This window comes from Gavialis gangeticus, unplaced genomic scaffold (genome assembly GCF_001723915.1).
Source record: "Gavialis gangeticus isolate Ggan-Ray unplaced genomic scaffold, GavGan_comp1, whole genome shotgun sequence".
NCBI classification, from domain to species: domain Eukaryota; kingdom Metazoa; phylum Chordata; order Crocodylia; family Gavialidae; genus Gavialis; species Gavialis gangeticus.
The window spans coordinates 9,292,493-9,306,184 of NW_017728993.1; the positions used below are offsets into that span (position 1 = coordinate 9,292,493).

The 13,692-nt window shown below is 41.9% G+C and overlaps 1 protein-coding gene across 1 annotated transcript in view; it reads right to left on the reverse strand.

The window, feature by feature from the left end:
* PATJ (PATJ, crumbs cell polarity complex component) overlaps window positions 1-13,692 on the reverse strand; it is a 288,426-nt gene that overhangs the window by 4,643 nt on the left and 270,091 nt on the right. Inside the window, exons 40-44 of the mRNA XM_019501199.1 lie at window positions 11,709-11,826; window positions 10,159-10,196; window positions 9,579-9,701; window positions 6,845-6,949; window positions 2,091-2,194 (exon numbers count right to left, since the gene is read on the reverse strand). Coding sequence (XP_019356744.1) covers window positions 2,091-2,194; window positions 6,845-6,949; window positions 9,579-9,701; window positions 10,159-10,196; window positions 11,709-11,826 — 488 coding nt within the window. The remainder of the gene's footprint in view (window positions 1-2,090; window positions 2,195-6,844; window positions 6,950-9,578; window positions 9,702-10,158; window positions 10,197-11,708; window positions 11,827-13,692) is intronic.

The following is a 13,692-nucleotide window of genomic DNA, read 5'->3' on the forward strand; positions in this document are numbered from 1 at the left end:
AGAGCAGTACAGATGTACAAGGGACTTTTTGTAGAAGGAGGAATTTCAAATAGATGTTTATCTTGTAAACTGTTTTCTATATTTTCACAAACCACACCTCTGACCCTATGTTGAAATGCACTTCTGTGCACCCTGCTACCCAGGCAATATCACTTTGGCTTCAGCTGTCTATAATTACGTTACTAGAACTCAGGGAGAGTATGTTGTTCTGCAATAGCAGATCCTGATTCTGGATGAGACACACTTTTACTAGTTTATGGATACTACGTGTTGGCTTTCGCACAGGTCCATCTTTGTCGTCTCCAGTATGTGGGTAGTGAATTTGTAGTATTATTTCATGGCACCAGAATTTCATCATATGATTTTATTGGCAATGGATTACATCCTACTCTATTTTAGGCATTTAATTAGTAATTAGGCATCTAGTGGCTAGATCCTATTCCACCTCTTAGACTTACAAGTGTGACTGTATACCACCCTGTTCAAAACCATGAGAAACTAATAATACAGAAGGGTGAATGGGTCATTCTCTGTTGGGGCACTTTTGCACCTAAGGTTTAAGGCTAAGAGGAAGTTATACTACAAAACTAATGGTTTTCCCAGGATGCCTAAGTGCCAATTAGAAGTCTAGTAGCTGGAATAGGATCTGTCCCAACATGCCATGGACAGAGCACAAAACCTAGAAACTAGGGGCACGCATGTTATGCATGTCAGTACTACTTCAGAATCATAGTTTAAACATAAGAAAGGCAGTTGCATGTGCCTAGCAATAACTACTCTGGGCAGAATAGTTTGGGGCATCTCTGCTTAAAATATAAAATCATAATCTATGGATGGATTTTTTCAGGTCACCATTTCTTTAATAAAATAGCTAACATTTGTGCTTATCTATCTAATTCTTTATCACACCTCCAAAGTTATGTGTCCTTGTGACTTTAGTGTAGAAAAAGCCAACAAAAGTACTACTGGGTACAGCATTAAATGACACTGCTTTCAAGGAAGAGGGATAAAACTAAACAGCTAAGAACTCAGAAGGCTTTTTTTTGTGTTTACAAAGCTTCAAAGGACCCCAAACTGGATTTCAATTATGTAAAATAAATAAAATGAAAAACAAATAGCAAAAAGTCAAAAGGGACATGAAGCGTTTCGAAGGGCTGAAGAAATATTAAAGAGCTGAATACATGAAGGGCATGGCTAAATGACAACAAACTAACCACCATAGCTTTTAGGTATTTGAAAGGAGTAAATGCCAGGAATGGAAAGAAATTATTTTGGAGGTAAAATTAAATTAGGTGAGAATAAAAGAATCTATCAAGAAAAAAATACCAGTATAGTGAGATCCACTGCAGAATAATCCCCAAAGGAAAGTGGTAGAATCCAGTCACTTGAAACACTTACAGCAAAACTAGAGAAAGCACTAAAAACAAGGGTATGGCAAAGAACAATACTGCATGACTAGGCGTGGTTATATCATGCCATGTCATGACATATACAGGTCTTTCATCTCTGATGACTATAAGTCCATGAAATAGGTGGTTAGACCTCTCTCTATAATCTTTTCCATTGTTAAGGGAAAAGACTCAAGGGGCAAAGGAACACAAAGTTTTGTTGCATGTTTTGCAATGTTCATTTAAAATGCTAATTTTCTGAAGCTACTTGTTCAATTCTACAGATGACAGATACTGTAATTTTGGATTGCAGTGACCATGGTACATTTCAAATAAGGAACTTGTGAGATAAAACCAGAATCATGACAACACATCAACTGGGGAAAAAAAAAAAGATGTGTTTTTTGGGGGGTTTTTTTAGAAATCTATTAAGTGCTTGGAAAAACCACACCACTATATTTTGTGCTCATCATTACCAGCTTACATTACCCATTGAAGATCAATATGATTCCATTACTATCCTAAAGAAGATGACAGCGAGCATGTAAAGTTGTTGTAAATTAAGTGAGAAGGAAATGACAGGTGAAGAGACTCAGCCCACAGTCCTATACTTGGTTAGGGGAAGGGAAGTATTTGACTATCCTTTGAGCAGAATCTCTGTCCCACAAACAGATACTCCAAAAGCAGTTGGTTAATACTTACTCTGAATCTTCTGAGTGGTGGTCAGAAGGGGTGTTAAGGTTACATCCAGCAGACATACTCTCCAGCTGACTGGCTATGGCACTGATATTCGTATCTGCTACAACCTGAAAATACAGATGCAAAAAAAATTAGTTATAGGCCTCACTGGTAAAACACAGAAGCAGCAAATGTGAACTACCATATGGGAAAAAGGTATTTTTAAGAATCAAAACTACAGGTGAAAAAAAAATTCTTCCTACGGTAAACTTGAATCAAATGCAAATAATTGATTCATGAAGAAAAATGAATATAGCAGCCAGCTTTCAGTCAGGTGACAGTACTATATTTATCCAAATCTGAGGCTAGATTTTGCCCTGAGACTTCAGACAACGTTAACTTTTGCACAGACCCTACACTGCGGGGTGGAGGGAAGCAAGGTCATAGAACATGGAGGAGAAACCACTGGTGCCCCAGGGCTGGGACAAGGACAAAACCGGTCAAGAAAGCTACTATGAAAACACAAGTCTCCCACAAAGAGGGCCTCACTTCGCTTCTAGTGAAAGCTCTGGAGACTTGTAGGATTAAAATTAGGACCTGCCTTTGGGGGCTAAGTCTCCCAAAAGGACTGACCTGATGGCATGCAATGGGAACCTCAGTTTTTCTTCACCGTTCTCCTTTGCAATCCTAGACTTTTATTGGCTAGAGGGTAACAAATCTGACCCTCATTTTAATGTTTCTGCCTCTTTGATTTCTCATCACATTTGCTCATGACAACAGGCTGATTCTTTATACCCTCCAGTTCAGAAACCAGTGAATTATATTGGTGCCATCATTCACTATTGCTATGAACTAATTAGTACAGTTTAACAATATTATGACAGGCAACAAGGCAGTGAATTCACGTGGGCTTGTTGAAACATATCTCCATCAATGTATTTTATAAGTTAGTTAAAAAGTATACTCCCTGCAGTCATTTGACAGCTATCTAGTACTGCAGGGGTGGGCCTTTTTTTGGGCTGGAGGGCCATTTAATGAGCTTTGGTGAGCTGTTTAGGTTGGGGGGGGGGGCAGGGCAGGGAAGATGCCTATTGATCCTATCCAGCCTGCTGGCGACTGCTGGGAGAATGAGGACGGGAGGGCTGCACCCCACGCCACTCTGTTCTGCTGCAGCATGCATTCCCCTCCAACCCTCCGCATCCACCACATGCCCACCTGGCTTCCTATTGGCACTGTGCAGTCCTGGCACCACGACTACTGGCAGCTGGGCTTGCATGGGATGGGGTGCAATGCAGTATACCGAGTAGCCTTCCCACTCAGCTGCCGCAACGAGCCGCTGCCACCATGCCACACTGGGAAAGTTGGGGGTGGTTGCCCCAGGGTGAGCCCCACTCTCTGTGTCTGGCACAGACTCACCTCCTAGCAGTGGCAGGCAGGACAGCTACTAGGCATACTGCATCGCACCTTGTCTCATGTGGGCCCAGCTGCTGGCAGCCACAGCACCAATAGAAAGTGTGTGTGTGAGTGTGAGTGTGTGTACACGCTCAGAAGAGTCTGCATGTCATATGCTATGTGCCTCAGCCTGGCCCCAGCTGTGGCAGAGGAGAGCGGCATGGGGCACAGCTCTCCCTCCTCAGGCTCCTGGCAGTGGCCGGAAGGCAAGATAGGATTAATTGGTGTGCTGGATATGGCCCGCAGGTCATATTTTGCCCACCCCTGTATTACTGAATACTGTCTCCTTGTTTCACAAATCACACGGGCCCACCCATGCAGAGAAAATTCCCACTCCATCTAAGCACACTTTGATTAATAAAGGAAAACGTGACAGCCTCCATTCGAGAATTGTTTTTGTATCCATACAACTGTGGTGAATGGTCTGGATTCTTCTACTGGGAATGTTTAGCAAATATGTAAAAAGTCACCCATAATAACCGTGCAGAGTGGCCACTCACTGTTAGCCACTGCTTCTTTTCAGGGCTTTATTTTCCCTTTACAACACAAGGAGTGCTGGTGAGAGGAGGTTAGCAGTTACAGGATGATAACGGGATGAGGCCAAGCAGCTCCATCCCCATCCAAAGCCTCATTTGGTCACAGCTAACATTCATTTTCTCCACCCCAAGGCATGCAGCGCAAGGTAGTGCATGGTCCAGGGATGGTACAGGGAAAGACTAGTAAAATACAAAAATCTACAAATGAGCGGATTAAACCTGGTTTTTAAACAGAAATAAAAATGAAACTGTGCTGTGGCAAACTTGTAGGAATTTGTTTATTTTAGGTGAGTCCCAAGACATGAAAATTGAAACATATGGTGCAGCAATTATTCAGAGTGTTGGCTAATTTAGAGCGTTGGCTAATTTCTCAAAGGAAATAAAAGGCCACAGGGCTCAATACAACCCATTCGTGCCAACCCTCGTATTATTTTTCTCCAGCAAAGATGACTTACCCTCCCCTTCTTCCTAGATACTGTCTGAACCATTTTCTATTCTCCACATGGGACAGAGGAAAACATAACAGAAAGCTCACAAGAGTCCTTTTTTAACCAAGGCCACACTGAAAAGATTTTGCTCTTCCCTCTCCAAGAGTTAACATCCTACCACCAAGACTCAGCTGGCACCTGAGGGCTCAGGAAAAAGCAAGTGAGAGTCTCAATTGGGTCTCCTGAACTATGAGACAGTGGCTCACAGTAGCACCATCAAGGATAAACCAGAAGGCCATATCTTCTTTATGAGTTTCAGAGTCAAGGTTTCAGTCTCACAAGCTACCCTTACTTGGGGCTGAGGGTTAAGTGGAACCATAGGCTGCCATGGGAGTAAAAGTCAAAGTTATCGTCAACAATTCTACCCCCGTATTTCAGTAGGGGGAAAAGTTGCAATATCTGTCTTACTTCCTTGTTAAATAAAATGTGGCAAAATAAATCTATATTCGCAAATCCGTAGTTGGCAGTAAGAACATATATCGGAGTTCAACAACCTTGTAAAAAGCTTCTCCTTATCTCATTACTACACCTGCAGAAAGAAGATTAAACAGAAGCATCAAAACAGCCGGAAGGGATGATTGTTCCCCTGAGACCCTAATCTCCCATTTGCAAACAGCATTTGCAAACTCCTTTAACATCCTTCCCAGAACATCCTGATAATAAGCCTTTCCACACCACTGAACACAATTATCTGACCTTTCAGAGCAGTTTGCCATGAGGTGGTCTAACCTGATAATAAATACAATTACTTAATGATATGTCAGTCATGATTATCAGACTGATAGAACGTTTCCACTTATATAGTTTTAATAAAAATGTAACCCACTCATTGAAAAAGTGCCAAGACTTAGTATGTAATGTAGTTGTATCCTGCTCATCATTCTTACAGTCTTCACTGATATGTATGAATGCTTTACTCACTTAACTATATTAAAATATAACATTCTAGTTTCCTAAAACAGGTTATGTTGACTGTGAAAAGCAGATTATAGTCTATCCTGGACAAAAATACAAAATATTCAAGAGAAATTAAACAAGTACTCAAGTACAAGGCAGTGGTAAATGTGGAAGGAAAACACCCCAGCTGTTACATGCATGACCATTTATTTAAACAAAAGGCTCATTTCTAATGACAGTAGGCAGCATTAGAAACACATTTTTAAATACATAGCAGGATAGAATTTATGTTCAACATCAGCAACATTTAGTCTCAAATCATTTCACATTTTCTACACAATGGATATCAAAGCAATATCCCTGAATGTTAGCAATGACATAACCAATTTCAAGATCCTCAGTCTTTCCAAGTCCATGTAGGGCCACTGACATCACTGAAGCTGTGCAAATATACACCAGGTACAAAACTGGCTCAGCATGTACCTTGTCACTGTGTCATGAACAAATACGAAAGAGAGGCAGCTAGTCTAAAACTAAGTCTAGGAGAATTCCATCTCTTCCTACTCTTTTCTTACCCACATTAATGTTATAGTGCAAAGTAAGGAGCCTAAAAAAATCTATCGTGATCCAGTCAACTTTTGCATAACCACCTCTGTCCTCAGTGGGGAGAGGTTTTAATCTTGGTTCCTAATTATTATAGAAATTTAACAAATCAACACTATTTTTACCACGTTGGGGAGTGTATTTCTTCCATTTTATTGTGTAAAAACCAACCATTTTCTGACTGCCATAAAAAATCCCAGTAAGCCAGAAGTCAGTGTATTAATAAAGGATAATTAGCAGCATCTTTCCACCTTGCAGCTAGTGAGCACTCCCCACCTCTGCTTCAGGCTCCTCCAGATTAACTGGCATTTAACAACTGTAGCATTTACAAACTGGAGTTTGGTTGACAAGCACTTTTTTGTTGTACTTGTGAATACGAATTACAAAGCACAACTAGAGTTACTTTCCCTCCCTTTCAAGAACAAGGAAATTAACACTTTGGTCAGCTCAGTCACAGCCTAGCAGTGTGCGAAAAGGAGTCATTTTATGTTTCTAGTTAACTTGGATTGAAAAAAAAAGCATTGGAAGCTAAATGCCTTGTTGATTTATCATGTGTAGCAACAAGTCATTTGCTCCCCTTGTTATGCTTTTATACAATCATGCTCACAGCCTGTATGGGTGGCAATAAAGAATTTCTGAATGAAAATAATAATTTCTTGCTTTCATCCTGCACAATCCCCATCAGCAAGCACCCCGCTGTGCTATGATGTCTTGTGCCAGTGATGCTTAGGGTAGGTTTTTTTTTTTTTTGAACACCACTTATCTACCCTAATGCAGCTGCATGTTCAATTTATCACCATACCTGCAGGATAATGCTCCCGTAAGCATTCTTTAGTAGATTAACAGCATCTGCGTGAGACAGCCCATCCAAAGGTTGCCCATTAATACTTACAATCCGATCTCCAACCTAAAAGTACAAGAGTAATGGAAAATTACTAGCATTAACGAAAATTAAAATTAAGAATGCTTAAAATTCCTTGTCAACTTGGCACTGAACAGTCATGCTTCTCTTTTACAGTATGCCTTTTGTCAGACTTCTCCATTTCCATTGATCAGTCAGTGTTCTTCAGAGCAGCAAGGATAATGCACGTTTAAAAAAAATAACAGAACAATCAAAGAAAAAGAAGGGGCAGATTCTACTACTTAAATTTGCAAGAGGGGAGAATATCATTAGCAACTCGGTTCAAATTCCACCTGGAAAAAAGACTTACAAGTCTGTATGAACATACTCCTAAGTGTAGGCACACACTGACAGACATTTAGGAAGACGTGTACTTTTTATCTTAGTTCATGATGAGCAAACACAAGTTTTTTTGAGTTCAGTCTGCAAAACATACTATTGATGCAGATGATGAGGCTTTGCATCCTTGAAGAATTTTTCAAAATATTATTTGGACTTTGCATGGGTATATGAGTCTGTGCCAGGGGATTTGACTATGGAATCAGGACCAAAGCTATCCCATGCAAACTGTACATATTTTTCTTCTAAGTAGATCTTAAGCTGATCCATATAAAAACATAATAGCTTTCTGGAATTTGTCTGTTACCGTGTGTACACAAAGCAAAATAGTAAAAGGAGAAGTGTAATAAATATTTTGCTTTGAAACTTTAAAGGCAGAAAATGTCAAATGATAATTTTCAATGTAAAAGCAGTTACATGCTGACTGTGTATAATCTCTAAGAGGCGCTCTACTTGGGGTCTATAAAGCACCTGCTGCTGATCTTGAAGAGCTGGTGGGTCAAAGGTTGCTGACTGCCTTCCTTTCCACCTATCAAACTATTATTAGACAGTGGCCAATACTTTTAAATTCTCTCTTCTGGATTTTTTTTCACATAGGTAATCACTCTGATTATCACACACAGAAAAAGAGGTTTAAGAGGAACCTCAAGGCTAAGAACAGACATTACACATAAACCAGTTTAAGTGATCAGAAACTTGTTTAAACTTGTAACAGAACATAAGTTCAGTGTACATAAACTGGTTTCAAAATGGCTGAAACTAGTTTAAGATAAACCTGGTTGAATGTAGTATCAGACTTAACTGATTTAGGTCAAACCAGTTTATGCAATGTCTGTCCCAAACCCCTTCCTGGTTTAAGTTAAACCAGAGTCCCCAGCATCTCAGATGCTTTGCAGCTCTGGGCTGTGCTCTCTGCTCCAGAGAGCAGGGCTGGCCCGTCCTCTCTGTTCCCTACCCAGAGCTCCTGCAAAGACTGCAGGCACAGCTGGGTCTGCCTGGGTTCTCCCTGCGCCAGCCCAGCCCCCACACTGCTTGCTGCTTAAGCAGGGATTCCCCCCTCCCTCCCTCCCTCTCATCTCCCACAGAACAGACCCCAGCCCCATGGACCCTAGGAACGTGGTATGCTAGCTAATAGAGAGAGAGAGAGAGAGAGAGGGAGAGAGAGTGAGATTTCACTGGAACAGGCAAACAGAACAGTGTCCACTTAGGGCTTTTTGGACCTAATCAACAGGTCAGCTGGTGTCCCTCAGCTCCTTCTCTGGAAGGAGCTGTTTAAAAAGAGCCTGAACTAATGAGAGAGGCTTTTGTTTTGTTGATGGACTGATAAACACTGCGTTATCAGCCCCTTGCTGGCTCCCTCACCTGTCCAGTTTGCAAACAGTATGAAGAAGCAAGGAGAGGGAGATTGAAAAGTTCAGTATCAACAAGAGATGCATGCACTGCACCTCCCCCCCCATTTGCCTCAGAGTGCTAGCCCGGGGCTGGGGTTCTGGCCATGCCCCACCACAGCTCAGCACTGCAGAAGTGAAGGAAGGGCTGTTCTAATGCCCCCTGGCCTCTAGCCTGATCCACTGCAGGCATGTGCCTGCATTTCCTCAGTCCAGAGGGAATGTCTGTACAGTTACAAACTGATTCAACCTAGGCAGGTTAGACTAATCTGCAAAGATTGAATCAATTTAGGCTCAGGCTTTCCCTACTCCAAGAGATCTTCCTGTCCAACTGGCTATTCAATGCAGAACCATCTCTTATCTAAACCATGATGGACAAATGCTTGCTTAATCCAGTGATTCTCAACCAGGGTGCTATAAAATCCTTTTAAGGGTGATGTGGAGTGGTTCTCAATATTGGCACTGATAGCTGTGCAAACGCATACAAGTGATTCACAAGATAAACACAGAGTTTTCAAACAGGAACCTGTCACGTCAAAATCATTCTGACCTGTTGTGGGCTTGCTCTCTTTACAACAAAAACAACTTTCTGCTATTCCCCCTCTGTGAAAAAAAAAGTAAAAACTAAGAGCTAACATTTTCGGAGGAAGCATGTTGAGTTTAAGACATCTGAGAACCGCAGGTCTAACCTGCACTTCAAATATTACAGTGAGGGAGAGATTCCACAACCTCTTTAGGTAGAGAAAGAAATAAAAGGGAAGGAAGATCTTTGACTAACAAAAGAGAAGAGGTTCAGAAGACAATATCTCTGCCAGAAGGTGACCTATGTTTGGGAAGGGTTTTCCAGCTCCTTTCCTAAATAAAAACAGCAAGTGCTGAGAGGACACATTTTTCCTTCATCTGCTTACTTTGAGCTTTTGTGTACGTGCTGCTACTCCACTTGCTTGAATCATGGCAATAAAGATTGGTGTATCTCCTAAAGGGCTTCCCTTTCCTCCTGCTATACTGATACCAAGGGCATCATTTGGTCCCTAAAAGAAAGACAGAGATCATGACTATTCACACTGTAACAATCAATAGCTGTATTCATGCAGAATCTATCAGTAATTAATGCATATGGCTTTCCCCCCTAAAAGCACAGGTCTCTACTCAGTGACTGAATATAACAGGCAACAAGCTGAGAGCCTGGATTTGTAAAAACATACTTTCAGGTATAACAATAGTTACACAACACACTCACAATGAAGAACACTGAGTGTTTGCAAGATTGGACCCTAAACCTGGAGAAGGAATGGATGGATACCCAGGGAGGTCTGAAGTATACATCCAGTAATTTCTGACAGATATGTGAGTCCCAATATATAGGTATAAATAAAAACAGAAAGTACAGACACCAATTAAGTAATAATGCAGTTGTGCATGTCAAACTCTGCAAAATTAACATTAGACACACCAGCCTTTTGAAATCACAGAAAATAACTCACTGACCCTTGTTATCTCTACAGTCCTTGGGCCCATATCTGCTCCTATGAATAAAGAAACAAACAATTAGCTGCTGTAATTAAGAGATAATATAATTAAGAGATAACACTGTCAGGTGACAATGGCCTCTTGCTGCCTAGCCAGTTATCATTAAGCAGAAACAGAGTCCTCCCACACCAAAACAGGAAAACACTGGTCACGTGACAAGGATAGGATTTCTGTTGTACCAAGTGATAAATGTGGATGCAATCACTCTGTTTGATGGATGTCATTGTGATGGCCATTGTAGCACAGCAGTTGCTCACCATAATCTACTGAATAGCAGCATTTTGTTGGCCTACGAAACAGACCTATTGTATGTTTCAGTCAATTACAAATCAGTGTATTATTCATAAATCAGTGTCCCCATCACAAAAGGCACTGCATACATCTAATTTCTGTCTGGTGAAATTTTATAGATTTCCTTTTTTACCAATTTGTGCTGTATTAGTAAATAATAGCCATCTAGTTAATCAGGCTAACTGGCATAGATACTTTGTGGACTGCAATTATTATGCTACAATATTTAAAAGCATTACAATTATATGAAAGAATGGAGATGGTTTAGAGGAAAGCATTTGGAATGGAAACTAAAAGTCTAAGTGTTTGGTTGTAAAGGTTTGGTTTAGGCCTGTAGCTAGCAAAAATTAACTTTAATTAAAATAATTTCAAGTACATTACTGAAGGATAGTCTCAGTCTCTTCCATGATTTAATTATTTCAAGACTGAAATACCCTTTTGTATGTGTTAATCAAAATGTACAGGACATCATAGGCAGAAAATGTTAAAGTGGGAATAATTTAATTTATGGAAAAGCAGTTTCTAACCCAGAAGAGCTTCTTGCCTAATGCAGATCTAGGAGGGGAACAGGAACTCTACATATTGAGAAGGAAGCAGCACTTCTTTGGCAGACTTTTAAAAATAATGACATCTGTTGGAAGCTGCTCATGGGTTTGGAATATCAGGATAAATCTCATGGGAGATGAATTAGGAAAACAGATTCAGCTATCATAGGATATTTTTTTAAAGCCAGCATATTGGAGTTTACAGTTAGTCTTTGCAGAATAACACATTATTTTGACAGCAGAGATGTCTAACTTCAAAGTAGCTGGGGGCTGCATGTTATGTGAGCTGCACCAGTGCAAGCCACATGCCCCCTGAACCACATGATCTACAGATATCCCCCTTCCCCTCCACCCAGCATATGTGTATCTCCCCCTCCGCACCCACTACACCACACATGCAGGTGGCACCCAGGCCTCACTTTCAGCTCCCTGGTTGCGGGCTCCCCCAACACCATGGGCTGGGCTGGGCCACTTGTGGCTGTGGTGCCCCCCCCATCCCCTGGGGCAGGAGCAGGAAGTGAAAGCAGACGGGGAGCCTGGTTTCCAGACAGGGAAGCCAGAACAACAGAGGGAGTGGCAGCTAGGTGGGAAGCCCAGGGTGGCAAATTAACACTTTGCAGGCCACATGCAGCCTCAGGACTGCCAGATAGATAGACCTATTTTAGACTATACCTGAATTTCTCTGAGAAGCATCTGATGACGACCTCTTGGTGCTCACAAAATTCTGCAAGGTGGAGATGACTGGAGCAAGTGCAGGATGAAAGTGGCTATATACGCTCTGCTGGTTCACCTGAAATTAAAAGATCAGAATCTGTGGGCAAACCAGATATTATATTGCAGGGTTTTTTTGTTTTAGAACTAACTGCCCGACCGTGTCAAAAAAGCAAATGAAAGATAAGTTTCCTGCCTTTCAAACTGGAAAATCCTAGAACCTCTGGTATCCATTCAACATTCACTGTCAAAGCAGAAGCTATAAGGTTATTAAGCATGGACACAAATGCAGTGCTGCTTTAGGAATAAAGAAATGTACTCTGAGCCTTAGGTACACATATGGCAGGGACCATCCATATACAGATCTGCTCCAGGCCGCATGGATGCATGATTAGCTACCTCCCTGGCCTGGTCCTACTTGTCTGTGGACTTCCACATGTGATGGTGGTATGACATGAAAGCCTTCAACTCAAGTCAACCAGTTTAGCTCAGACTGGAGGTAAACCACTGAACAGATCGTAAGCTGTTTAATCTCAGCTGACTCTGAACCAAAACCAAGACCACCTCAATCTCAATCATTGAGCTCCAGTTCGCTGATGATGCTGTAGCGAGTGCTGACTTACAGGCAGACCTCAGGCAACCGTCAATGTCTTCACCAAGGCATGCGAGAAAATGGGACTGACACTTAACTTTCAGAAGACTAAGGTCCTTCATCAACAAGCTCTTAATGAGCAGTCCCAGCTCATTAAGAGCTCACCATAATTCAGGTTTATGGTGAGACTCTGGAGAACACTGAGTATTTCCTGTACTTCGGAAACCATCTCTCACAGAAGGCTGGCATGGACCAAGTAATGCAACATCACATCACTTCAAAAGTGCAAGTGCAGCAGCCTTCGGATGCCTGATGCAATGGAGGTTTGAAGATTGTGACATACGATCCGAAACCAAGCTCATGGTTTATCAAGCAGCTGTGATCCCCACTTTACTGTACAGAGCTGAGACATGGACAATGTACAAGAGACTCCTCAAGTCACTGGAGAAGTACCATCAATGCTGCCTGCAGAAGATCCTTCAAATCCTATGGGAAGACAGCCGTACCAGCACTAGCATCCTTCTGCAAACAAACACTATAAGCATTGAGGTAATGATCATCTATAAACTTTGCTGGACCAGACACATCATCCAGATGTCTGACACCAGGCTCCAAAAGCAAGTTTTATTCTCTCAGCTCTATCAAGGTGTATGCTCAAGAGGAGGGTGGAGAAAGCATGTCAAGGATGTCCTCAAGGGCACCTTGAAAAAATGTAACATCAACTCATAGAAGACTATCACTCAAGACTGCCCCAAATGGAAGAAGAGCCTGCTCCAAGGATCTCATACTTTGAAACCTCACAACAACAACAGGAGACAGAGATGTGGAAACAGAAGGAACAGTGTCCTCCGGACTGAATAAAAAATCCAGAGCCACCCACCCCACATGGAAACAAGTGCCCAAGTTGCAACAGTCTGTTGATCTTGGATTGGCCTTGTCAACCATCTTGGAGGTAAAGCGATCATGGAAGACAATTATCCTTGACAATGAGGGATTGCCAATGATGACAAGGAGGTTATACTGTTCATCCACAGCTTGTGAGGTTACTATGGGTGATTTAATACAGCCAGGATATGTATTAGTTGGCCTACAGAGCCCTTTCCATGCCTGTGAACTATCCACTGAAAGGAGTTCCAAGCTGGGGGAGCAACAGGATCATACTGTCTGGAACCTGGCGGCAGTGACAGTCACTGCAGAGGCACAGGGCTTGTGGATAGATGACCCTGCGACCTCAGCAAATCCCCAGAATTCAGAGGGATCTCAGAAGATCTATGGTTTTTGTGGCTGGGGTGATACAGCTGGGGGCGGGTCTGCTTTGAGCAGGGAATTGGACTAGATGACTTCCCGAGGTCC